This window comes from Diadema setosum, chromosome 16, assembly GCF_964275005.1.
Source record: "Diadema setosum chromosome 16, eeDiaSeto1, whole genome shotgun sequence".
NCBI lineage: Eukaryota > Metazoa > Echinodermata > Echinoidea > Diadematoida > Diadematidae > Diadema > Diadema setosum.
Genome location: NC_092700.1, coordinates 5,017,779 through 5,045,304, shown reverse-complemented (window position 1 = coordinate 5,045,304; position 27,526 = coordinate 5,017,779). Strand labels below are relative to the sequence as shown.

At 38.7% G+C, this 27,526-nt stretch overlaps 1 protein-coding gene across 1 annotated transcript; it reads right to left on the bottom strand.

Annotated features, from left to right (window-relative positions):
* Positions 1 to 1,031: 1,031 nt before the first annotated feature.
* LOC140240066 (dihydrolipoyllysine-residue acetyltransferase component of pyruvate dehydrogenase complex-like) lies at positions 1,032 to 26,074 on the bottom strand. The gene is made up of 13 exons (XM_072319874.1): positions 25,910 to 26,074; positions 24,701 to 24,780; positions 24,091 to 24,173; positions 23,201 to 23,341; positions 21,813 to 21,926; positions 20,651 to 20,872; positions 18,985 to 19,122; positions 18,003 to 18,088; positions 16,265 to 16,402; positions 14,868 to 14,949; positions 12,741 to 12,812; positions 4,294 to 4,433; positions 1,032 to 2,684 (listed from the first exon to the last, which is right to left on the bottom strand). Exons 1-13 carry the CDS (start codon positions 26,032 to 26,034, stop codon positions 2,555 to 2,557), a joined length of 1,551 nt encoding a protein of 516 aa, XP_072175975.1. The 5' UTR covers positions 26,035 to 26,074; the 3' UTR covers positions 1,032 to 2,554.
* Between the last annotated feature and the right edge of the window lie 1,452 nt (positions 26,075 to 27,526).

Sequence of the window (27,526 nt, the reverse complement as noted above, 5' to 3'; positions counted from 1 at the left end):
TTCGGGAAACCTCTTGCCTGTAAATCGATCCAGTGGTTGTATGTCGCGCGAGGTATTCGATAATGGAATTAAAAGAACTTGCCCTCTGCTCCATTTTGATGGAGGGTAAACGCCCGCCTATACAGCGGGCAGCAGCACCATCGCAATATTTTCGCTCATACGAACAAGAAAAAAAAAAAAAAAAAAAAGACAGAGGAAATCGGAGAGATGAAAATGAAATTTACGATAATTTCTTATGCCAATCTCCCAATGACCTCGTTTGCATCACCCCCCCCCCCCGTCCCACCGTCATCAATTCATGGAACTATTTATCTACAACCTAAAACAATGCTATTCTTATGGCCCACTTTTACACATCATGGTAAAAATAGAATGTCAGAAAGTGAGCGGGATACATTATAGGGAGAAATATTAGTTGTACGGAATGGATAAAATTCCCTTGAGGGTAGAAAAACGTGCAAACCTTCCTCCATATCGTATTTGGTGTCAGTGGACAGATAAGTTAGAACAGTATCTCGCTAAGCTATCTATTGATTGATTGATGTACTGATTTATTGTATTATTCATTTACTGATTTACATGTATTCATATTTTTTATCTTTTCATTTCTTCCTTTATTTATTTGTGTATCTATTTAAGAATTTCATTTTTGTTCATTAATAATCATACTTAACTACATTTTGGGGGTCACGCTTGTCCTCGATCTACCCCTCACTTTGTGTGAAAAAAAAAAATTACATATATATACATGTACTGTATATTATAGTCCTATATATTACCTACTTATTGGTTTGCAAATCTTAAATCTTTAAAGTATTGCCGCAGCGATACCTTTCCAAACAGTTTCTCCAACATCAATAAAAGGAAGCCACTATACTTTATGCTGAAAGAAACATGTGCATTAACAGTATCGATGCCGCACACACTTCAAACTTCATTTTTGCAATCCCCCCAAGTCTGAGGAGTGTGATGAGGAATAGTGAATTATGAAATGATAAACAGAAGAAAAAATAAGATTTCAACTAGATTCATCCATTCCACTTGGTAGAACAACTTTATTCTACACGCACACATTCACAGCGTTAAATCATTACAATATTTGCCATATATAATATGATGCATTAAAAGGAGAACAAAAAGCTAACAAAACCCAAACATTTTGAGTCTTTTCATAAGGAGGGTGAATTTACAAGGTTTCACTGGTACAAGATAAGTCACCCTCTTAATCTGTTTATTTACTGAGGCGGAGTTTCATTGATAGAAACAGCTTAGCCATGACGACAAGTTGTGTTCACTGAACAGCTCTGCTGTCTAAAACTTTTCTCTCTGAGTTTATGGTCAAACTGGGTATTCAGTCACTCGTGTCATTCTGTATAATTGTCTCTTTATATTAACTGTCAATGATATGATAATATATTGACTTCCACTGCAGTTGCCTTCACCATAATCCATCAAACACACTAACAAGAATGCTAATTCACACTTGAACACAACTCATCGTTCATGCTTCAAAATATTTTGACCCGACAACAACCCTCCGCTCTGTTGGGGCCCTTTAGGCATTAGTACAGTACTTCGCAAACAATGTTGCATTCCTCCGGGCAATATAAATCAATACGTTGCATTCCTCCAGGCAATATAAATCTATATGATGCAAGCAACAGGTTTGGAACCCACATGGTCCAACAGTTCCTGCACAAGCATCCAAAATGTTTCAAATCCTGATGTCTGCTAAATTTCAACTTTGAATGTAAACAAAGAAACAGAGAGATAGCTTACACTAGCACCAAAGGATGAACAAGTAAGTCAGCAACAGTTGTTCAGGATCAGTTGTGAAATGAATACATGTATTTGACAATTCATATGTAAATAAGAATGGACAGATTTCTTCCTGTGGTATGACCACTTTGTGTGTGTGGGGGGGGGGGGGGGGACATGTGTATCTGGTACACCATCACACGGTGTAGTTTTTAGTCCCCCATTATTGGTTGTGCAACACAGCAGGTGCCTGACTTATCAAAAGACAGAAATAACTGAGGAACTGAATTCACTGCACACAGTGTTTCACGGATAGTTTTTCACTTGTGACGATCACAACTTGAATTTGCATAGATTTTGGCATCAGTTTCAGAGACCATTACTATGATTAGAGACAATTTGGTGCTCAGTCAAATGAGAACAAGAGAGAAAGAGACAGAAGAAATATGGGGAATCAGTTTAAACATGACAGAAAAGTCTCTTGCATGCATGTGATCCCTGCACCACGCAAACTTTGTCAAAACTTTCAAAACTTGTCTCCTCCTTCAATAAAAAAACAAGACTCAAACATTATAAAAATTTCAAGAACCATTATCCAGTACATTAATCCTTGTTAAGTCATTTGGACTATTCTCCCTCACCACAATTTCATCATATTGATTTATTTTCTTTTTATCTACTGATTTCATCTCCTCTTTTGGCAACAAAGATTAAATTCTTTATTTTACATGGTTATAATTCTAGAACAAAGAAAATAAAATTGAAGTAAGATAGGAAGTATGAAGGTCCTTGGAGACTAAAGCAGCATGGATTCAGGCTGTTCCAGATATCTCTTGAATTGCTGCAGCCACTGGGCCCCGACCGCTCCGTCCACTACTCGGTGGTCACACACCAGAGTGACCGTCACCAGGGAAGCTGCCCGATACCTGCAGGACATCAGGACAGAGATAAATGGTCAGTTGCATCATCACTATCTCATCATCATAATCATCATCATCATTTTTTTTGACAAAAGTGTGAACAAATAATAATTATAATACTTATAACACTGAGAAAATTGTATCATAAATGCCAACTCTGTGTCAGAAAGGAAGACATATTAACAAAGTCAGAAATAAGAGAGCAGAACAAAAGAGTGAGGAAAGAAAAAAATACACATCTTACACCCTTTAAATGATATTGCAAAACATTACCAAATGATATTGCAAAACATTACCTAATGAATATGACACTTAAGGTACAACCGTCAGGTATTATGATGGCAATTTTTGTAAGTGGTGGAAGTCATTTGTACTTCAGTAACATCATGAATATTTTATACATCCATGCTAGAAACATCCACTTAGATGTCACATGACGTAAGGATCACGTTTGGTTCTTGGTCCGGTACTCTGAAATGATACAATGTACCTCCTCTCTTTAACAGCCCCCCCCCCCCCCCCCTCGAACTCCCAATCCCCCCCACGCCATACACATGTATACATTTACTATGAACTGTTCATTAATCATCACAACAGATCAAAACTGTTCCATAAAAATAAGCTACAAAATGCGATTCATCAATACTGCATTGTAAAAGGCTGTCATATATTGTCATGGCTGAATGGATCCATTCACGTTTGACACATAGTCATATACATGTGCATTTCAAATAATTTGAGAAGTCATGGCTAGGCCCATTTACAAGGGGGGGGGGGGACTGTTTGATTGCGCTTGAGGTATGACAGGTTGCAAATGACAATTTTCATTTTTCAAACCTTCAGCTTACCAGAAATGAGTCATAATCATTCCTCAAATTTCTCTCATATCTCTCTCCTTTTTTTTTATAATGCTGTCAGTAAATTTATCATGATTTTAGATATGATTGTACTGTATGTCAATACACGAAAACCTTGTTTGATAAGCTGCTTGGGACCTCAAAAATTTAATCTTACATTGGGTATATAGTCTAATAGTCAAATCAAATATGGACTGCTGGATAATCACATATTTATAATTGATATGACAGCTAACTAATGAGCTGGATAAAAATAAATAAATATTGATTTTGATATTTATCAAGCCTTGTGCGATATAGTTGACAGTGTATTAAATACGAAGATGGATAAAATTTTGTATTTCAACACAGGGGAACGTTGTTATATTGAGCTGCTCGGGGATGGCTGAAATGTCCCTGTTATACCAACATCTTTTTATATTTGGGACAAAAACAACAGAACATAAACAAAAGGAACGCAACTTGCAAAATTACCTCAATATATCAGGTACCTTGTGATATCAGAGGCAAAAACAGAAGATGATACAAGGAATAGGGTTTGCATAATTGCCTCTTAACCTGTTCCCTACTGAATTCTGAAACCCCCATAGACATAATACATAGGCCACCAGGTTCCCGCAAGGAACGAGTTAATATCAGCTATCTCGCTTTATAATATGCAGCCTGGTCATTAGGAGGTTCTACTCTTCCATAATTTTTATTCCTGAGAAAGCAGTTATCAATGCAAAACATCAATCATTCCAGAAATCGAGCCTCACCCTTCCTCGGCATCATCGTCTGGCACAAATCTCTCCTGCACCGCCCCTACCCCCAGGTGGCAGGCCTGTGGGGAGGGGATGATACCAGCCATGCCCCTCACACCAAACTCGCTGAAGTTTGAAATGCTGAATGTGCCACCCTGCAGTGAGAAAAGAAAAACAAAACAAAACAAAACAAAAGTTAGAGAAAAATTTCTTCAGTTGGTGAAAGACGTAACACTAAGAAACTTCAAAAGAAGTGATTGATATGTGAAACATTAATCTTATGAAGCATAAAGACATCATTATTTTTGTCATTTTGAGTCTAATTTCAATGAAATTTTATTCTTTGTTGAATTCTGCTCTGCAAGTCATGGTCAAATTTTAATTTTACTTTTAAGTTTGATCTTCTGTTCACTGTTAAGTGTGTGCCATCACACACACCTACCCTTTAGTTCATCAACATCTACATGTATCCCCAAATTACTGAACCATCTGTAGCTGGATTTGCATTTGGTGTGTGTACTTGTGTGTTGTGTTTGGGTGCATATGTACATGCATGTGCATGATGGGGATGTGGTGTGTGACAATAGTGTTTGTTTCTCTGCATGGTACAATTGTACATACATCATCCTTTCAACACCCTTCTTTGCTCTTTCATCTCCATGAATACAGTCATTTTGTTTTAACCCATATATATTATTATGCCAAGAAGTGTAGTATTTAATTTCATCACTGCCTTCAATGGATAGTGACTGACATTGCAAAAGAAAAAAAAAAACAAAAACAAAAAATCCCTACAGCCTGAAAGTAGAATTCCCACCCATTATCAAAGAAAGGGTAAGTCATTTTCTCCCTCCCTCAATCTAATTCTCCCTCTTCCCAACTCTCTCCCTGTATTTCTTCTTTGTCTCTGTCTTCTGTTTATCTCTGTGTCTGTATATATTTCTCTCTCTCCAATCTCTCTTTCTCTCTATGGCCCAAATTCACAAAGGTGGTATAAACTTAAACTATGGTTTATGTAAAATTTCTTCTGCATAAGTATGATTAACAGATTGCGTATGCCGCCCACAGACATCCAGTAATATACAAATAGTGAATGGTCACGAGTGCGATGGTACAAGATTTTGCATGAGGTAAAAGATAGAGAGGCGCTCTATTCAACGAGGCGAAGCCCAGTTGAATAGTGCGCCTCCTCTTTCGAGTGCGGAATCTTGTTCCATTGCACGAGTAAAGACCATTGTCTCATACAACACCTTGAATGTCAACAGATGTGGTCCACACAGATTCTTGAATTTAGTACAGAAATGGCAACCATTTTCCGTGAAAGACGAATGAGTAGCCGCACAGTCACAGTGATCACGTAAGTGTATGCGAAGCGATCGGTTGAAGTTGTTTACAAAAATGAGTGACAAAAGCACGTGCTTGTAAGCGCGCTTGTAATTGTTGAGTGCACGCGGCAAATGTTTGTTTATTGCGACGTCAGAGCCGTGCAATGGAACAAAAACTTCGAGTCAATCATGAGTTTAACACAGGAGTCAATGGAAATGGGTGACGTCAGCCATGCGCTATCCATTTTGGCTCAAACAAAATTGCACGGCTGACAGCCACAGCGTGCGATGGAACTTTGAACTAAATGTCACGTGATGGGCAATCGGCCAAACGGATAGCTACATTCCAACTAGGTGTTGTATATTACATATGTGTTGACATGTGATTGTCAAAGGTACAGCCATACACCTAGTGTATTTCATGCCTATTTAGAACATGGTCTAAATCTGTACCATGGTGCTAGTTTAAAGGACCTTCGTGAATTTTGGTCTATAATATTATATTTATTTCTCTTTCTTTCTCTCTCCTCTTTGTATCTACGAGCTCTGTTGTTATCAGTGTCTGTTTATTTCTCCTCCCTCATTCTTTCTCTCTATCTGTCTCATTCCATCTCCTCTTTGACTCAACGGCCTGAATTCACAAAGGTGGTACAAATGGAAACCATAGTTTAAACCATGGACAAAAATCATGGAGCGCCAAGTGTTGCAGGGAATATTTCGTTACGAAATTGGTCATTTCGTCGACAAATGACCGTTTCGCTGATGAAATTATCATTTCGGGGACAAAATGTTCATTTAGTTACAAAATGTTGTCATTTCGTTACGAAATAATCACTTCATCGACGAAATGACCAATTTCTTAACGAAATATTCCATGTGACACTTGGCGCTCCATGGTTTTTGTCCATGGTTTAAACCATGGTTTCATCTGTACCACCTTCGTGAATTCGGGCCTATGTGTTCCTTCTGTTTTTACCTGTGTCTGTATATTTCCCTAGCTCTCTCTGCACTGCATCACTCCCCACTCTCTCTTGCTTGTTCTCTTGGTGATCTATCACTTGGTCTACTCCCACTTCATCTAATAGCCATTGACATAGTCTCAACCCACATGGTCTAATCTCGTTTAGTTTACAAACAGTTTGTCTATTGACCATTTAGTCCAATTGCCACTTACCCTCATTACCAGCTGCTCTACTTCCAGATGGGCTATATGCCCATTTCGTCTAATACCCACATTCTATTAGACAAAGTGGGAAAAATCCAAGGAGACAAAATTGCAATTAGACCATCTGGTCATTAGACGAAATGATAATTAGCCAAACTGGGCATTACACCATGTAAGGATTAGACCAAACGGGCATTAGACGAAATTGATAGAAGACTAAATGAGTTTAGCCGTAGTGGTGTGAGATGAAATAGGAGGTAGACTATCTGATAGTAGACCAATAGATAGTAGGCAATAAACCAATCTCTCATCTGCTCCAACCCTGCAACTCTGGAAGGCAGTCAAGTCTCTCCCTCCCCCTTCTCTCCACTCTTCCCCCCCTCCCCCCCCCCCCCCCCCCCCCCCCCCCCCCCCCCTCATCCCCTTCTCTGTTTCTCTCACTTCTCTCCTCCTCCTCCTCCTCCCTCTTACCTCTGGAAGACAGTCAAGCACCTCACCTTGTCTCTGTCTCTCTTTCTTTCTCTCTTATCTCTTCCTCTCAATCATATCCCCCCTTTCTCTCCCCTTCTCACATCCTCCTCTCTCTCTCTTTTCAGTCTTTCTCTCTCTCCTCCTCCCTCTCACCTCTAGAAGACAGTCAAGTGTCTCTCCTCGTCTCTCACAAGCACATCACATCACTTATTCATGTTTAGCAGTTTTCTGGTTCATCAGTGATTCAATACCGGTCCTACAAGTAGCAGCAGCGGCAGCATCCCAGGGGAGATGGGGTGCAGGGGGAGGTGGGGTGCGGGGGAGGGGAATTACACATGTACACAACAACGAAAGCTAATCACCCATGGCCCCATTATCTTCTTGCAGCCCTGCTAATTCGCTCACACCTTGATCTTGTAAATATTGAGTGAGAGTGGAGGTCACGCCGTGGCACGGAGCTCGCGGAAGAACGAGGATTCGCAAATGACAGAGGACTTGTTGGGTGCTTGTAATGAGCGGTGAGCATTTTTTACGATGTGCTCAGTCCCAGTAATTGAAACAGGGTCAAAGTACCGTAGAAGATGGAGTTTAAATGAAACAGAATATCTAAATGTATAATGCATGTCTTTGATTCCCTTCGCTCTTAACATCATGCATAGTACAACATAATATCGGTATATGGCCTTTCTCTTTTACCTCATTTTCAATTCATTCTCTTGTTCCGTAGCATCCTTTAGCAACACTCCACATGCATTTATGATAGTTTTGATAAAATTGCCAATCATTGAACCCTTACATTTTGCATCAAGAGTAATGGAAACAATCTTGAGTGATGAAAATAATCTTGAGCATATTGTGAGCTGATGAAATTTTAGTTTTATTTCAAAATTTTTGCTTCAACTTTTTCTTGTATGTTTTCTGGGGTGTAACAAATTTAGAATAATATCATTTTCCCCCAGCATCATCAAACAGTTTCTAAACAAAATGAAAGAGTTTTCTTTTTTGAAATTTTCATCATCAAAGAACACACAAACTAAACTACTCACATGCCTCTCTGAAATGCTCTTACAAAATGTTTGAGTATTACATGTACCCCCTCCCATCCCCCCAACTCATTGCAAATATTGCGATGGTAAGACGAGCCTACTCCATATGAGGAAAGTCAATGATGTGTGTTATGACATCTACTCAAAACCAAAATGAATGAAAGTTACGGAGGCCGCGGGATAAAAATACACACAGTTTTATATCAAATATGATTAGATTAAGCTTCGGTGTGTTTAATGCGCGGAATTTATGAATCGTGCCAAAACGAATGATATTGATGTGTCAACGCCAGCACTCGCCAGTCTGGTGCCTCGCTGCCTATGATCCTGACCAACCAGAAAATTAAACGGTCATCAGATATTGCCAAAACTCCGCAGCGCTACCACACGAGTGCTCTCATTCCACTTCATAAATTGGAAACGGAAAGAAGAGCACAATTACAATAACAGCTGCTTCAAAACTGTCCCCCCCCCCCCCCCCCCCCCCCCTCCCCCCTCCCCGCCCTTCCAAAAAGGAAAAAGAATGAAATGGCATAACTTTATTTTGAAATAAGCCCAACTGCTCCATGGACTTCTGCATATGAAATAACTAATGGATGTCGGTTCCAACTGCAATTCGCATCAATTACTCAAACAGGTCTTGCAGGATGCTGCATTGAGTGTTGAAGGAACTTGTATCCGTGTTACTTGCAGGAATGTAAAGTGTGCATATGATATCCTATCGCCACCCCTCCCCTTCTCCTTCAATCCTGTTAGTGTTATGTTCTTAGTCATAGTGATGTTTACAATGATTATAATTGTTAGTGTAAGTAACAATTCTGGTCATTACAATTTTTACATTTATTGGCGTTACTATCATTCTATTATCATCATCATCACCACGATTATCTTTTAATGCCTCTACCTTATGGAATAATTTACCTCAGAAATTAAGACAAATCACTGATATAAATAGATTCAAGTCTGCTTTGAAAATGCATTTCTTTACAGTGTAAGCAAACATGAAGCTCGGTACCATCACTGTAATTGGAATTGTATGTTTTTGTATAATCTTTTCATTTTTTGAGCGCATAGGGACATTATCACTTTGTGTTATGCGCTATATAAGCACTGTCAATTATTATTATTATTATTATTATTATTATTATTATTATTATTATTATTATTATTATTATTATCATCATCATCATCATCATCATCATCATCATCATCATACACTTTTTTCATTATTCATTTTTTAACCATAGGCATCATCACTACCACTATTAGCATCACCATTAAGACAAACAATACAAGGATTTTCCTTAAATTAAAAATCACAATCCTCATGGTATTCATAGGTTCTGCATTAAAAACAATCCATGTATTTTTTTCTTTCAAATTATCTTTACTGATTTCAAAACATAAGTAAATCATATTCGCACAAATATGTAACCTTATTTAAAGTGAAACAAAAATTATCATGGGGTATTGAATAATCAAATAAATTACTGGCAAAAAAAAAGAAACAGACACTTCGTGATACTTTGAAAGACACTTAAAACATTCATTTGTATTACTAAAACAATCATTCAAAGTGAAATCTGTCATGAAAATATACATGTATATGAGTAATTCCTGTATGTTCACGTACTCACATACACACACACACACACACACGCCACCCACATATGCTTACACACGCACTTACATACACACACACAAATAGAAATACAATCATGCGGGAAGGGACAGAATATCTCATCCTCTGCACATGGCTGAAAATTAATTCTAACAAGAGACCCGGGGGGTCACGCGCTCACCTGAGTATCGCAAGTTCACCTTCCATGCATTCTTGCAGACTCTTACCTGAGAACATAGGAAACTTTTGGTGGGGGTAGCTTTGAGATTGGGGGCATGGTGTCCATTTACATATTCCATCACACTGGTAAAAATACCTGCCAAGTACACTGTACTTTATAGAATGTTGGATTATGCAGCTTGGGAAAAAAGACTTAAAGGGATCGTATAGTTTTGGTTGAGACCTAATTTCAGGTTTCTAACATTTTTTGGTGAGATGAGAAACCTCTTATGAAATATAAAAGAGCATGTAATTCTATGAGGAATTCAACATTTATTTGATGAAAATTGGTTTTGAAATGGCTGAGATATCAAAAAAACGAGCGATTTTATAAAGTGTGGGACCCACACTTTAGTACGATCGCTTTGTTTTACTTTGTTTTTGGATGTTTCAGTCATTCCAAACCCGATTTTCATCAAATAAACTTTGAATTGCTCTTAAAATGGTATGCTCTGTACTATATCATTAGTGTTTTCTTGGTATCTCGCAAAAAGTTAAAAGCCCAATTCTCATCTCCACCAATACTGTACCATCCCTTTAAAGCAATATCACTTCTGATTAGAACTATAGAAAAATATTATTGAATATTCATTAATTTAGGAGGTGTGGACCCCCTGGGGCCCTCAAGGAAAGCATGGTGCCCATTCAAACACTTTGAGATCTTATCCCTATGGGAATGCTACTTGACAAGTTTGGTGAAAATCCATTATGTTGTTTTCAACAAGAAGATGAAAATTCAGGCCCGCATTTGGACCCCCCCCCCCCCATCCCATCTCGCTTCCTTGGGTCCCAAGGGGGTGGGGGAGGGCACCCCTGATTCTCCCATGAACAAACTTGAAACAACAGTCATCAATATGTGGTGCCCATTGATGGAATTGAGATTCTATCCCCCTAGGGATGCTACCTGCCAAGTTTGGTGAAAATTTGTAATAAGGTTTTCAAGAAAAAGATGAAAATTTACACTTTTGGTCCAAATTTAAGCCCCCTGGGGCCCCCCAGGTGGGGCATGGTGCCCATTTGATGGGAATGAGATTATTTCCCCCTAGGGATGGTACCTGCCAACTTTGGTGAAAATTCATAATGGCATTTTCAAGAAAAAGATGAAAATGTACAATCTGGGCCCCATTAGGACCCCTCCCCACCCCCCTCCCCTGGATCCCAAGGGGGGCACCCCTGATTCCGCCATGAACAAACTTGAAACTACAGTCATCAATGTACTAATTCATAGTATTAACTTAGCTCTATCACTTCTGGTTCTAGAGAAGAAGATTTTTTAAGATTCCATAATTTTTTTTTTGGGGGGGGGGGGGGAAGGGTTGGGCCCCTCTGGGGGCCCCCAGGAGGGGTATGGTGCCCACTTGAACAAATTGAGATTCTATTCCCCTAGGGATGCTACCTGCCAAGTTTGGTGAAAATCGGTCAAGGGGTTCTCAAGAAGAAGATGAAAATGTAAAAGTTTACGCACGACAGACGACGGACGCCGGACAAAGAGCGATCGCAATAGCTCACTTGAGCCTTCGCCTCAGGTGAGTTAAAAACAGAGATTACTTTGCAGTGTCATTTTTTTTTTTTTAGTGCTCTATGATACCAACATGACAATAAAGACATGCAACCAACTACCTTGATCAAGATGGTCTTTATATCATGAACATGCATCACGCTCAGTGTTTATCATCACCAAAATTGAAAATTATGTGAATTCTATCATACTTGCTCAACTGTGAAAAAATCTGGGGAAGGTTTTCATTTTCACTGTAGCCACAACATGGGTATAATATGACAGAGAGATTAAAAAAAAAAAATCAAACAAACATAAACAACCAAAATGCGGGTGGAATTCCTTGACTGATATAAGGAGGTATCTGAAGTATTGGAAACTAGAGAAGCACTCCGAGAGCGCAGACCTCCGCCAAGCATGCAGCTCATTTCCACCACTGATTTTGTTCTTCCATAGAGATATCAGTGATTTCCACCCATATGTACTAATGGCATTGTGTGTTGAAAGTCATCCGATTTCCCAATAGAAGCCTTTGTTACGTCATAAACCCTCAGCTGCATGGCGCGCCTCGCCCTAGCAGAAACTAGAGCACGCACTTTAGTGCACGCATGCAAACCTCAAATACGCGCAGCCTGAACTCCCAAGTTCATTGACCCTACCTGCCAAAATGTCAAAAATCCTTCATAAATTCCCCCAGAATTCTCGGATCACTACCAAAATTTAATCGTTTGTTCCTTGTGTCATTCTCAACCTTTCCTGCAAGTTTCATTAAAATCCGTGCACAACTTTTTGAGTTATTTTGCATACGGACAAACAAACAAACTAACAAACTCACTAACAAACAAACCAACAGTAACAAAAACATAACCTCGCCCTTGGCGGAGGTAATGATGCTTCATACAGTTTGTGCAATGGGAAAAACTCTTCTATAGGGAGTGGAAAAGGTAAACCTTATGCATTTACTTTGTTGTTTATTTGTTTGTGTTGACGTTTCATTCCGTCTACTTTGCCTTGTTTCCTTTTATATTGCTGCGCAAGTTCTAAAAACTTGGATAATGAAATGAGGATGCATCAAGGATGTCTCAAAGAGAAAATGACATCTATTTTAAAGCCTTACCTGAGGTTGAATTTTGCCGTCTTGGACCATGGCAGTCAGGTAATTCACTTCTTGTCGTATAGCCTCAAGACCCTGCAAGTGGAAAAAGACATCAGAGAGTAACACATGCCCAATAATCTTCCACAATCTAAGCTACCAAGATTTGGATGAAGCAATCAGGGACGTCTTCCAACAACAGAGAAAATCAACTCCTAGTCCTACATTGACTACCATACCATACTTTCTTTTGTAAAGGGATGGTATAGTATTGGTGGAGATGAGGATTGGGCTTCGAGGCGTCGAGGGGGGGGGGGGGTCAATTTGACCCCCCCTCCCCCCCAAGTTAGAATAGGGTTAACCCTAACTTTGCTTTCTTTGTCAACTGGCAAGGACACTGAAGTGCTTTCTGCCCCAACAGGTATGGATATCTGGAAACTATGGGTAACTGTCACTCAACAGAAATTATATAACATCACAAGGGTGACAAAACACTGTTCTTGAATTTGGGCAAAAAATAACTTTTTTCGATTAATTGCCAGATAATCAGTTTAAGGGATATCCTGTCCAAATCCTCCTTGTCTCACCCTAAAATGAAGCCACCACGGCATGTCAAGGGAAAGGCAATCCCATATGTTAAAGTGCTTCGGCTGTTATGTTTTTTCACTCTACTGGACATTTGATATTGTATTATATTTGAGATATGAGGTTTTGTCGCCCTCAGAGTGATGATTTCCCTGATCCCAATGGAGTCACCATGGCTTTTCTGTTGGACTCAGGCACATTGTTACATCAAAGTGTGATGCTACGTGCATTCAACACTACAACTCTCTCGTAATCTCAGATCGGCTCAGAAAAATCTTTTCCAATGTCCTGTCATCACAACTAAGTTTTATGGTGAGTGACCTTTTGCTCATGCTGCTCCCACACTGTGGAACACTGCTCCATGTCATATAAAGGAAGCTTCCACAGTGTTAAAGTTAAAAACTGTTCTTAAAGACATTTTTTCTGTTAAAGTTTTATGAATGAGTTTTGGGTTTGCACACTGCAACATCCACAGTACATGCAGTACATTTCCTATTTCCATTTTCAACCCTCTCCCGTAATGCACACAGAGGGAGTGGTCAGACTGGCAAAAGATGGAGACGTTTAAAATTGCGAAGTCTTAGTGACCTTTTGTCGTGGGGTCACACTGGCAGCCAAACTTCTCGATATTTGGATCGAGAGGTTTGGGACATTGGTGTGCACGTGCAAGAAAGAAGAAAGAGTGCGCCATCCGATGATTAGTGATTGTGATATCACAATGCACACAATGGCCTCGCGCTTCGGAGACAACACCTGCATAGAGGTGGTGGATTGGTCACATGAAAAATATCACGAAGTTTCTGTTGCTAGCGGTCACACTGCCAGAAGATTGAGAAGTTTGGCGGGGGTGAAGGAAATATCCCTAGGTGGAGTGGGAAGTTTCGCGAGAAGTTTTGTGGGAGATTTCGCGGGAAGTTTGCGGACACACTGGCAAAAACTGCGAGATCTTAAAGATCACGAACTTAATCTTCTCATCCTTTTGCCAGTCCGACCACGCCTTGAGACACTCTGGTAGTGATATGCACTATATAAGCACTGTATGGGTTAAGTTTGGATGGATTACATGCTGATTAAAAAGCTTGGTAAGTTAAAGGGATTGTATAGTTCAGGTTTCAGGTTTCTAACATTTTTGGTGAGATAATGAGAAACCTTTAATGAAATATGAAAGAGAATGTAATTCTATGAGGAATTCAACGTTAATTTGATGAAAATTGGTTTAGAAATGGCTGAGATATCCAAAAAAGAGCAATTCTAATAAAGTGTGGGACCCACACTTTATTACGATCGCTTTGTTTTACTTTGTTTTGGATGTTTCAGTCATTCCAAACCCGATTTTCGTCAAATAAACTTTAAATTCCTCTTATGCTCTGTACTATATCATTAGTGTTTTCTTGGTATCTTGCAAAAAGTTAAAAGCCCAATTCTCATCTCTACCAATACTGTACCATCCCTTTAAGCTATTTAAAGTGTCTCTAAACATGAAACATCAAGTGCACAGCATGTAGCAGCTGTGGTGCAGGGGTCTCCCTCTAGACCCCATGGGGTGTGAGTAAATAGTTTCCTCACCTTTGTGTTTGCTGCATGAACTACTGGAGTCACTGTACCAAAGTCTGAGGTGACTGCAATATTGATGTCGACATTATGGTACCTGTCAATACACAAGAAAGCATTGAGGAAAGAGGAAGACGGGTTACATTATATGTAGTAAGGACAGAACTGACACAATAAATCAAATGTAATAATACTATACCTGTCTGTGTCTAAACAATGCAAGTCAGACCAGCTACAGAATGTGTGTTGATGCTCACATTTACAGACTTTGATTTGTCAACACGTACTTTCTACACACATGCTTTTTCATCTCTAATTTCAATGATACATGAATTTTAGGGTTAACTTATTTTTTTTTTCTTTTATCACAAGACATAACTTCACAATTCTTCATTGAAATCTGAAGTAATTTACACAACTATCATTATTCTTATTACTGCTTTTACTATTGTTATTAATATTCTTAGCATTATTATCATTATTTTCAGAATATGTGTCTTTATTATCAGTTCACCTCATTAACCTGCCTGGGCTAAAACAAAATTATTTAGCAAATATTTGTTGTTTAAAAAAAAGTAATCAAATCTAATTGCTTAAATTGACAAATATATCATGGCACATTTTTAATTTCACATGGATTTTTTTATTTTTTATTATATATTGACAACATCAAAACATCAAAAATTTTGAGGGAAAAGTTGTAGTTCTGTAGCAGTTTTGTAGCAGAATTCTCTCAAGCCGTTCTTTAACTCTTTATATGCCACGTTCACATGCCCGACTCAGTCAACGCTGTGCCAAGTTTGCACATTCTGCTCAAATGCACAAACCCACCCAAACTGATCTACAAATCGCCAAATGCCACAGTATAATGAAAGCGTTATTTGTGATTCCATTCCTGTCCCATGTAGTTTGCATTTTATGTGGTGATTTGACTATCAAGCGGTATTCCCTACTGGATTTGCTGGTAATTAAAAGGCACATGGTCCCAGTGGTTTAGTCAAATATGTACGCGGGCGCACGGCGCAAGTTTCCTATAGAGACCTACGCTATCGAGTCCTCTTTAGCGCTTACGCTGTGGCCACCTTTCCCGAGTCCGAAGAAGTCTGATTCACTGTAGTCAGTGGTCCGATCACAGTTCGGCTAATGATTCAGCTGAGGGGGATGACAGCTTTAGCAAACTTCTTTTGTGATGTCATAATAACAAGCACATATGCACACACCCTGGCATTACTACAGACTGCATGATGCGCAGAGAAGACAACGAAGGCAACGTTACCTAGCAACACCTACACACTTTACTCTTCACGACAGCTCAACTTCGGCAATCTTCGTATCAATGCTAACAGTGATCGGCAGTATCATCAAGAGCGCCCTCTACACTACTGGAGCTATGCGCCTTTAATGGTACTTACTGTCTGATCTTGTCACCAAACCACGCTGAGTTTGCGTCCGGTATCTTCATGCAGGCGAGGGAGGCAGCTTTGATGATGAATTCATTGAGTGTGATTTGATTATCCTCACCCACCATTTCATTTAGATTTCCTTGTAACCTAATACAGAAAGGAGACAATGACAAGAGTCAATACTGTCAAATCAAATCAATTCAAAAGAACACTAACTGGAACTTTCAAATACTATAGCATTTTTTTTTTTTTTTATGGACAAAGTAGTGGCTTTAGAATACTATAAAAAGAAAGTAACAAGCATTATTCTCCTCAAAAGAATGAGGTTGAAAAAAGTATAAACAGAGAAAAAGAATAGATATTTTTCTTTTTCCATTGCTACATCACAACATGACAATTACATGAATCATAAGAGGAAGTCTCTTAAGAAGTCAGAACAATTTTAATGAATTGATCATTCACTAAAAAAAAAAGACAATAATTTCATACCAAATTTTAAGTGTAATTCCACACCTCTCTATTAAAGTAGACATAGATAAAGAGAGGAAAGTTATAAACCGAGAGAATCTCATGAGTTTCAGCAAAATCAGACACTAAACTAGAAAGTTAGGGAATTTTGACATTCCACCTATTTTCACCAAAATAGTTCCATCACTACAAATTGGTTTAGACAATGAAGTCACCTCCTTACATTTCTCTAACTGGTCTGCGCACCAAAATATCGTAAAAGTAATATTTTGGATCAGTGATACAGCACTACAACATTTTCCCCCATCAAGACATCATTTGCTCATTTATTGCAACAAAATAAGAATTGATGCAAATGATATGTTTGTGCAGGTTTTCATTTCATGTAAAAAAAAAACAAAACAACAACAACAAAACCTATTTTGGTGAAAATGTCTTGTGTCAGTCAATGGGAGACTTGTGGGCCCATGACATCATCGACTGCTCTAATTTATATTCATGGTTGTTCCTGCAGTGTCTTGACTGACAAGCTCAACGAGGCCAAAGGAGGTTGGTGGCCAAACCATTAATCAAAACATTAAAAGAAACATATAACACTAAGAATAAACATATCCTAGTCAGGAAGTAATATGACCACCTTGTTGTACTTGTCAACCCATGAGCCGAGGTCTTTGTTATGACCTATATGTCAATCATTCTACTGTATTTGGGGGCTGATCAAATGCATATTATGGGCTGAAGGAGGAGTTGGATACAGAGGCCTCGAGGAAATACAAAGTACACACTATGAGATTGCTCTACAGTAGTTACTCTTGTGATTTAAGTGTGACGCTTGATTATAAAATGAAGAATGCTACAGTTACTAAAATCAATGATTCATGGAAATGTGTGGAACTCTAAAATTCAATTACTTTTTCATCTTTGATCTGATTTTGCTGAAACCTCTTTTACTCCCTTCTATTAAGTTAACTTAACATAAAAAGTTAAATTTAATATTGAGTAGAGTTGTACTTTCACCCAACATTTTTTTTTTTTGGTAATTATAGGCATTATAGCTTTCTATCATGCTATACTTCATGTCACAACAACAAATTCTCGCAACATGATACTTTATTTATTTTTTTATTTTCTATTTTTTACAGATCTTTAAACTCTTGATGAGTGAAATACATCTGACATGATCTGCATACACTCGACATAAAAATGTGCTTTCAAAATATTTTTCCATTCCTAATGGCATACAATGGACCATTCAGCAGAATCTTTGAGGATTTCTTACCTAAGCACGGCGGCGACATCAATGTCAGCCATGAGATAGTAGTGTGGGATGGTCTGCTTGGAGTAGATGGCAGCGTTGGCTTGCTCCTGGAGACATAACGTGAAAAAGTTTACTATCTGATGATGATAGAGGGCGCTGTTTATCAATGTTTCCAGAGAGTGAAAAATTGAAACTGCACAGTCCTACATGTTACTTGAACCTTTGATTTGTGTGAATACAAAGGTATGAACAAGTTTTGGTCAAAAAATTAGTAAATGCTGCATGCTTGAAAACAGTAAGAATCTGTGAGAAACAGAACTTAACCACATTACTAGCCAGTACTGTGAGAACAAACCATTCAGTATTAAAAGCAAATCAATAGCATGGTGATTTTGTCTATAAAGTTCTCAGCAGCAACAGCACAATTCTCAAAACAGTGGTAGGCTGGAGAGTTTATTACTATGGAACTAAAAATTTTTGTGTGCATGAAACTTTCACAAAATTAATTTTACAAGGAGCCATAATTCACATAAGTAAAATGCACATGAAAGTTTTTGTCTACACAAACCAGTCTGTGTTGAATACTCATAAATTTTTCGTGGGAGGCAATTTGTGAAAGATTCTCGCAAAAGAGGCTGTTGGGTCCATAAAACACTACTGCAAACCTACCATACCTGCACTTAATATGTAGGGGCAGCAGAGCATTTTTCAAAGCGGTTGGGTTGCAGGCACAGGGATGGGCAAGGACCAATAGTAACCCCCAGATGTGGAGAACTAAGAACTTTCAGAGAAAATGGGTCTTGAGTTTGTTTGTTTGTTTGTTTGTTTGTTGTTGTTGTTGATGGGTTGGGGTTTGTTTGTTTTTTTTTTTTTTTGGGGGGGGGGGGGGGGCTGGTTTCTGGACTACAAAAAGGGGGGCTGCAGCACCTAACCATGGTTTCCATCACTGGGTCAGTATATAATCTGGAAAAGGAGAAAAGGCATGCACATAACAGCTTCTTACCATTCTAAGTGCATCAACGGGTATGTCGGTGAAAGCAGCAGCCACTGGTGCGCCAGGCATCGCCACGGCAACACCTGGTACGAAAGCCTCGATGTCAGCCTTGACGATACGACCACCCGGGCCTGTTCCTTGGACTAGCTGCTCAAGACAGGGAGGACATTTCTTTGGTGAAGTCTATGCTATAAACCTCTCTCTCTCTCTCTCTTATTTGCACTATTTTTTTTTCACATTTGAACACTGTATCAATTAATTAAGTGCTTAGAAACACAGTACGAGGCGTTCATCAATGTACGATAACTTCATCATAAGCTAAAAATCTTTTTCTTTTCTTTTTTCTTTTTATTGGGGGGGGGGGTCTACTTGTATTTTCTCTGCACATCTGAATACTGTTAAACCCATTGAGGACGAGGCCCAAGTATACTCGGGCAAGGGTCTAAGGGAAATGCATGTTGCAGCAAAATTAGCCCATCCTCAACGGGTTAATGAACAAACTGCTTAGAAACAAAGTGTGAGGCAGTTTATCAATGTACATTAACTTTACCATTATCATGAGAACATTTTGTTTGTTTTGAGCTTTGCAGCAAATTCAGCATTTTGCTTGCATTCTACCAAATTCTGATGCATAGAGAAATGGATTGATGAGTATCATCCTTCTGGTGAATTTGCCTTGATGTCAATCAAAGAGGCAGTATCATATCTATCACATTTATTGTAACTGACAGAACATGCTTTACATGATCTTTATGAGTTAAATCAGCACAAAATGTATCAAATTTCTACAAAGTAGCTCTAACAAATGTGCTCATGGTTAAATTGTGATTCAAGAAACACATCCATCTCCAGGCAGCTAAGGTTAACAATTTTCAAGTTACTGACGAAATAAGGATCACCTTGGTGTGCCTACAACTATTGTAGTCTTTTATATACTATTTATGAGTTAGGCAAATGCCTATCAGTGATTGGATTATTATGATCATGTGATTTCTATAGCGGTTTACTTGTCATGTTCTCCCATATTTGCATAACCCTTCAGAAGCAATACTATGTGCTATACACAATGAAATGATAATATTTTAAGCAAAATCATAACAATAACTTTTTCATATTCCATTCTATGGGTGTGCACGACTTAAAGGTGCATGGTCCCGGTGTTTTAGTCAAATGTGTACGTGGGCACACGGCGCAAGTTTCCTATAGAGACCTACGCTATTGACTCATCTTTAGTGCTTACGCTTTGGCCCACTTTCCCCGAGTCCGAAGAAGTCTGATTCACAGTAGTCAGTGGTCGGATCACAGTTCAGCTCATGATTCGGCTGAGGGGGATGACAGCTTTAGCAAACTTCTTTTGTGATGTCATAATAACAAGCACATATGCACGCACCCTGGCATTACTACAGACTGCGCAATGCACAGAGAAGACAACAAAGGCAACATTACTTAGCAACACCTACGCACTTTACTCTTGATGACAGCTAAACTTTGGTAATCTTCGTATCAATGCTAACGGTGATTGACAGTATCATCAACAGCGCCCTCTACACTACCAGGACCTATCTACCTTTAAAGCATCATACTTGCTACAAGCATCACAGTGATTGCACAAAAATGGCTAGATGGCATGCTCATTGTCATTGATAAACATAGCACAATGAGGGTCAATACTTACACCTAGCTCAATGCCCCTCTCAGCTGCCATCTTCCTTGCCAGAGGGCTTGCAAAGACTCTCCCCTGGGGTCCCGACGCTGGGGGGACCGCTCCTACCCTAGGGGGCTGTGGTGGCGGAGGGGGCGAAGGTGGAGCTGGGGCCGCTGGGGGTGGGGTGGGAGCAGCGGGGGCTGGGGGTGGGGTGGGCCTTGGTGGAGGTGGTGCTGGGGCTGCTTGAGAGGCCTGTGAGAGAATGTATTAAAGGTTGTAAGGTCATAGGGCAGGACATGGCATACATTTCAATACTGTCAACAAGATAAAAAGAGATGAAATAAACTGAGTGTATCTTCATTTGGTTCCTTGTCTAAGACAAGTATGAATGAATTGCTGTATTTGTAACAGTTACTGGAACTGGTTGAAAATGAAGGTTTGTTTTAATCAGATCACTTTCATTGTTTCTCTTTTAAGTGTAATTTTTATCAAATTATTCTATTTTACAATCTTGTACATCATTGGAAGAATTGAGAGGATAAAACATAAATTATTTTGGGGGTGACATTGTTGCTTGGAGTTGGAACTGCATCAGTTTGAAATAAAGGATACTTATTGAAACTTGACAAAAACTGAATTTAAAACAGTAACTCTTCACCTGGAAGTGGTCTTTCAATGATTTTAGGTTGTTTCTGAAGTTCAGAAACAACCTAAAATCATTTATAGACCACTTCCAGGTGTATTGCTGAAAGTTTGAGTAAAATATGGCACACCAAACATCAAGTTATCATCTGGGTGGCAAAGAACTGTCCGCCATGTGACATCAACAAACACCTAAAATGAGTACACCTGTACTCCCAAGCATGACATTGCTAGAATTCTCATTACTTTGCAAACAATAGAATTCAGTAAGTAGTTTCTTTGCCATTGTGAGAAAACAGTCTCTAAAGCTCTTCATGCGAATGTGAGAGGCAATAATGTCAATAAATAAATAGCTTGATTATTTGTGTCACAAGGATCATATTATTCAATTCTACATTAGGTGAAATCTCTCTCATACCAGCACACACCACACTGAAATATCACACAAGACCAGTCTGGGTCACATGTCCATAGGTTGCTGTCCACAGTTGTCCCGTGGAAAGAAGCTATGTGTGGTAAAGTAGTTCTCTAAAATGGTGGATGAACTTACCGTCTCTTGGTGCACCGGGCTGGGTGGAGACGGAGGGTCCTCTATCACTCCAAGATCCTCGAAATCTTTGAACGCCGCGACGTCCGATTCTTCCTCGGCTATGATACAAAGCAGCTAAAAAGAAGAAACATACACACATATTACAATAGTTAGTAATTGCCATCACATTAATCAATCTATTGTCTCTTGGGTCACAAGATCCTAGACCTGTAGTATCTTGAAAATCATTAATTTTCAGGAGAGCAAAAAAAAACTTGTATATTTTTGCAACATAATTTCATTGTCGATGTCAGATAATGTAGAAACAGTGTTTTGGATGATATTACAGATTGTAATGTTTTGATACTCAAATTAGTATTTTTCATATCAAAAACTATTAAGATATAGGAAGTTTTTAAATAAATGCCTATTGAGATATGAGGTCTTGTCAACCAAGAGATGATATCTAGTGTTGTTGGGGTTTGTTTTTTTTTGGGGGGGGGGGGGGGTTGGATGACGAGCAAAAACAAAACATGAGAATTAAACTGGTCAGTTTGCATACAACAGAGTGCTTTGTCAGTCTCTGAAGATTTCAGTAAAATTCTTGGTTTTGATAGCCTGAGAAGCTCTGGGGGGCATTTCATGAAGGAAATTGTCGGATAAAATATCTGACAAGTCAATTATATCCGACAACTTCAGAGAAATCAGCCAATCAGACTAAAGAATTTCTCAAAACTTGTCGGATATAATTGACTTGTCAGATATTTTATCCGACAAGTTCCTTCATGAAATGCCCCCCTGATGATTGTTTGTTAAATCTGATATACAGACTCAGCTCAGTAATATGATTGAGCTTGAGAAACTATAAACCTTTACATGACTGTACAAGAGAAATGGGAAAACACAACTATTAAGTACCAAACACTCAGTTTACAAATTATTATTACAGTAAAAGAAACACAGACTTATAGGAAGCATCTGCCTTCTGGTTGGAAGAAAATAGTCTCATTGCAACTGATTGACAAATTGCCCTACATCGACGTAATCTGATATACAGATGTAAGGCAATTTGTCAATCAGTTGCAATGAAAACATCTCGACGGAAGAAAATCATGAATTTGAATAACAAAGCAGTACCCGCTGCATGCTATAAGGATTAGAACCAACACTTGCTTTCGGGCGAAAGCTCGGTGGTCTAGTGGAGATGACGCCTGTCCGGTGATCAGGAGGTCGTAGGTTCGAATCCTGCTCGAGTATTGTACGCCCATGATTTTTTATCATGGCTACTACTAAAACGCTGATCAATTCAGTGCTTATTTACGTCGATGTAGGGCAATTTGTCAATCAGTTGCAATGAAAACATCTCGACGGAAGAAAATCATGAATTTGAAGAAAATAGTCTTGATTACCCTTCCGACGGGGACATCCTTGGCACCCTCATCCACAAAGATCTTGGCCAGATACCCCTCTTCCGATGCCTCAAATCCCATCGTCGCTTTGTCCGTCTCAATCTCACATAGCAAGTCACCATCCTGTATCTTGTCTCCAACCTTTGAATTGTATCAAGGAAAGTCAGGAAAGATTGGGTTCACCTTTGGTGCTGTCTATGGCATTCTCTATCTGAATGAAATGCCAATTCATGTCGAGATTGATGCTCTTACTTTCTTTTTCTTGAAGGCACAATACGGTCAGTTGATACCAATTGCTGACTATTGCTAGTCACCAGGGGTGGACCATGGATCTTTGACCAAGTCGGGCATGTCAGTGTGGTGCATAAAGAGTTACATGATATTTGATTTGTACACTTACAATATTGCTATGATTTATTGTTTGCATATCCTGATACTTGAAATGCAGTAAAAATTGCAGTCACATGAAAATTGAGGGTACAGAGTGATTTTTTTTTTTTTTTTTAAATTCCACCCACTGGCTCTGCAAACTTTTGTCCAATTACTTCTCTCAATGGAAGAACATCTTACAATGTACATGATTAGTGCATACCTTAACCCGTTGAGAACGGACTGATTTTGCTACAACACGCATTTCCCATAGACACCTGCCCGAGTACACTCGGGACTCGTCCTCAACGGGTTAAGAGAACATACATGATGTATTATTATCTCAATGTGTTTCATAACATTATGTTGATGGTACATGGAGTTGGTTCACTTTGTGACAGATAGAAAAAAAAAAACACAGAGTATGGAATTTCCATGGCACAGACTTTATGAAGAGAGTGCAGATGGTATCTCCCCAGCAAAGTAAAGAATTCTTGGAGGAAGGTAGATCAAGAATTTACCTGTTTTTCCCATCTGACGACACTTCCCACTTCCATGGTTGGTGAGAGAGCTGGGAGAGTGATTTTGAAATGGGCTGGCAGATCTGTAAAGCATGAAAATACCACAAGTTTTCATACACTGTAAGCGGACACTTTTCATGGTGTGAACATTTTCAGCACTGTTTGTGCTCTAAGTACTGGTGAATAATAATTAAAAAAGAATAATACTAAAATATTTGGAGAGATCTGAATGACCTACAAAAATGCTGTCATTTGTGACATTTACAAGCACACAAGGTTTAAAAAATAATTGGCTACATTTTAACTCTGACTCAAGATTGCACTGCAGTTTCCATTTTCAATATTATTTGTCAGTTGAAATGCAGATCTCATACTTACACATTTGTACTTTCTATAGAATTTAAATTAAAACAAAATGTACCTCAACTTTATGCAAAATTATATAAGTAAATTACAAATGGTGTTGCATTATGTTCCGCTACAATCATGATCATTCTTAACATAAAACATGTGCAGAATAAATCATTCCCAGAGTTGTGAAAACAGCAATAATCACTTAAAATTTAATCTGCTAACACCTGTTCACCTAAAATAACACAATACAATGTACCTTCTGACGAGAAGAATCTGCAAGGGTTTCTCAGCTGGTACAGGAGCCGAGGCTTGCTCAGAGTTGAGCTGTGGAGACATCTGAAAGATGGTCAAAATAACAATGAATAAATCATAAGGTAAATGTGCAAGTGTTGAGCTTTATGTACAGCCAAGGATAGCTATACAAAAACTGCTAACATTCATACATCAAAGTTTATAGGGAGGTTCTACATGTGTAGTATAAGATTGTCACAGAATTACACATCACATTCATCCCAATGGACCATAATATAATGCCTAAACCAAATAGTTTATAAATCTTCTCAACGGGACATTTGAGTTTTCAAAAAATCAACTTCAGAATTACAATGTAGGGTGGGTAGTAAAAAATTTGAAAATTAGAAAAATTAAAAAAAGTCTACAATGGGTGGAGGTTCATCATTATAGTCCATATAGACATTGTCATTGAAGTCAAATATGTCACAAGTTATTACTGGCAGGAAGAGCTCAGTGAAAATTTGATTTGCAAAAACAAATTCTCCCATGGAACTGACCTTAATATCGTGCATGCATCCCTTTTAAATTAACAATGCAAATGTAGAATGTAGATAATGATTCAAATGACTGTTTTGCATTCAATATACACGTAGACTCTATCATTAGGCCTACTCCGATAACTGAAAAATGTCAATGTTCTTGCTTGACTAGAACTATAACAGGATGTATTTTTTAATTCTCTCGAAATTCTCTGTAGGCCTAACACAATCACAACAGTTAAAGGACTTGCTAGGTCTTTCTTAGGAGTTAGGTAATTAAGGGCGGGGCCTCGGGGTGGGAGGTGGAGCGAGCATTAACATTAACGTTAGTCATTAACAATCCCACTGTAAAAAAAAAAAAAATAAATAAATTTGGTGTAAATTTTATATTTTTAGGTGTAAATTTACATGAGAACTACAGACTACACGCATATGGTGACAATTCATGAGAAGTAAGTTCGAAGAATAATTCCTCTTATGCTTACGTAATACGTAAGGTCTTGTCTCTGGTCATATCATATTTCTCAACGCCTAACGGTGCATTGATCACGTCCAGTAAACGTGACAGACCAACATGAACAAGTCTTACAATACACACTACATTATTTGCTATGTATGGGACAATGATAACTTGCACCGACTGTGGTTTAGTGTCGTTTATCCACAGACAATTTCAAGACGACATGACAAACCTTTCAGCTTGATTTATGAGCCTCAAAGTCCTGTATGAACATGTTCCAACATTCCAGGCTTTCGTCGAGCTCGAGAAAGATCGAGCTCGAAGAAGACATCGAAATATGGAAGAACTTCTCTGCATTCTCACTGGTATTACCCTGCCCGGGTTAACCTGGATGAAAAGTTCCTCGATATCATCGGATCGTGCCGGCCGGATGACCTTTGCCCTCTATCGTGGGATGCTCGATCGTTCGTGCTGGTAGACCAAGGAGGTACTATCCTCGTAGACTGTGGTAGCTCCCCCTCTCTTCCGTCTCAAAGCATTCTATAAGATGACTATGAGGCAAGTAGGGTAGATTGTGATTTCTTTCTTTCTATGTCTCTTTTTTTTTTTTGGGGGGGGGGTTTCTTGATAAGTGTTGGTTTGGAGTGAAAAACAATCATCACAACGAGTTTATAGTCAGAAGGATTTTGATTGGCTTGAATTGAACGTCGATCGGGATATACAGTCAACCTTGAGTAACATGATCACCGCCCTCCCCACCCCACCCCCTCCCTCTCCCTCTTCTTCTTCTGAGCTTTTGTAGATCGAAGTGCATCCCTCATTCAGCGCACTGCAGGCACAAACCCTTTTGGGTCGTAAAGGAGTGTGCGCCAAGATACTATGCACCACCAACTGGTACTATTATTATAAATTATTTTTTAAACAAAACATTATTTAAGATTCTTTAAATGTTGGACCATGGTTGTGTTAGTCTGTGTAGCTACAGTTTTTTGTTGGTTTGTTTGTTTGTTTTTCTATCTCGTCGGTTTCCCTAAAGGAAATAATTCACTATCAAGACATGCAAGGCCATCACTAACATAAGTTAGTGAATTTGAAAGGTTCCATGAAAAATCCCCCAAAATACGCGTAGTTTTGATCCAGCTGAAATAAAAAAGAAGACAACATAAAAGTAGAGATCTAACCAAACGCCAATCCTCAAGTTGGTAACCTAGCTGTGTTAAGTGAACAAGATATCTTTTGACAGAGATGATTTGGTTTGAAAGGAAGCCAAGAGAAGCGCAGGCCTTCTGCAAATCGAAATGATATTTGATCATTTCAGAACTCAATTGCTAAGTCCCAAGAACCCCCCCCCCCCCCACAAAAGGGCCTGAGGGATATACAGTCGAGCAGCCATGAACCCTGAGGCTGATATTATAATAAGATCCTGAACCTTACAAGAAAAAAAAAATCATCAGAAAATACGGTGTTGTATAGTTATGATGCTCGACCAATGTTGTCGCTAATTTCCAATTAATACTGATGGAATTACTGTCACGCTGTGATGATCGAATGAGAGTATGAATTAAAAAAAAAAGTGTAAATAGATGAATGAATAAATGAACAACATTGTTTGGTGCACCATCAGGTTATCCGTGTAAAAGCGGAGATTATAAAAGACTAGTGCACGTAAAGACGACTTCGGTAATAATAAACTTTACAGTAATATCAGTAATATTTTTGTCTAATATTCAATACATCAATGTTTCCTTTAGAAGCAGGATGAATTAATAATGATAAGCTTAGCTTCTGATGAGCGATATATTATATATCTGTCAATTGATAACCGAAAACTTGTTTTCCCAATTTATTA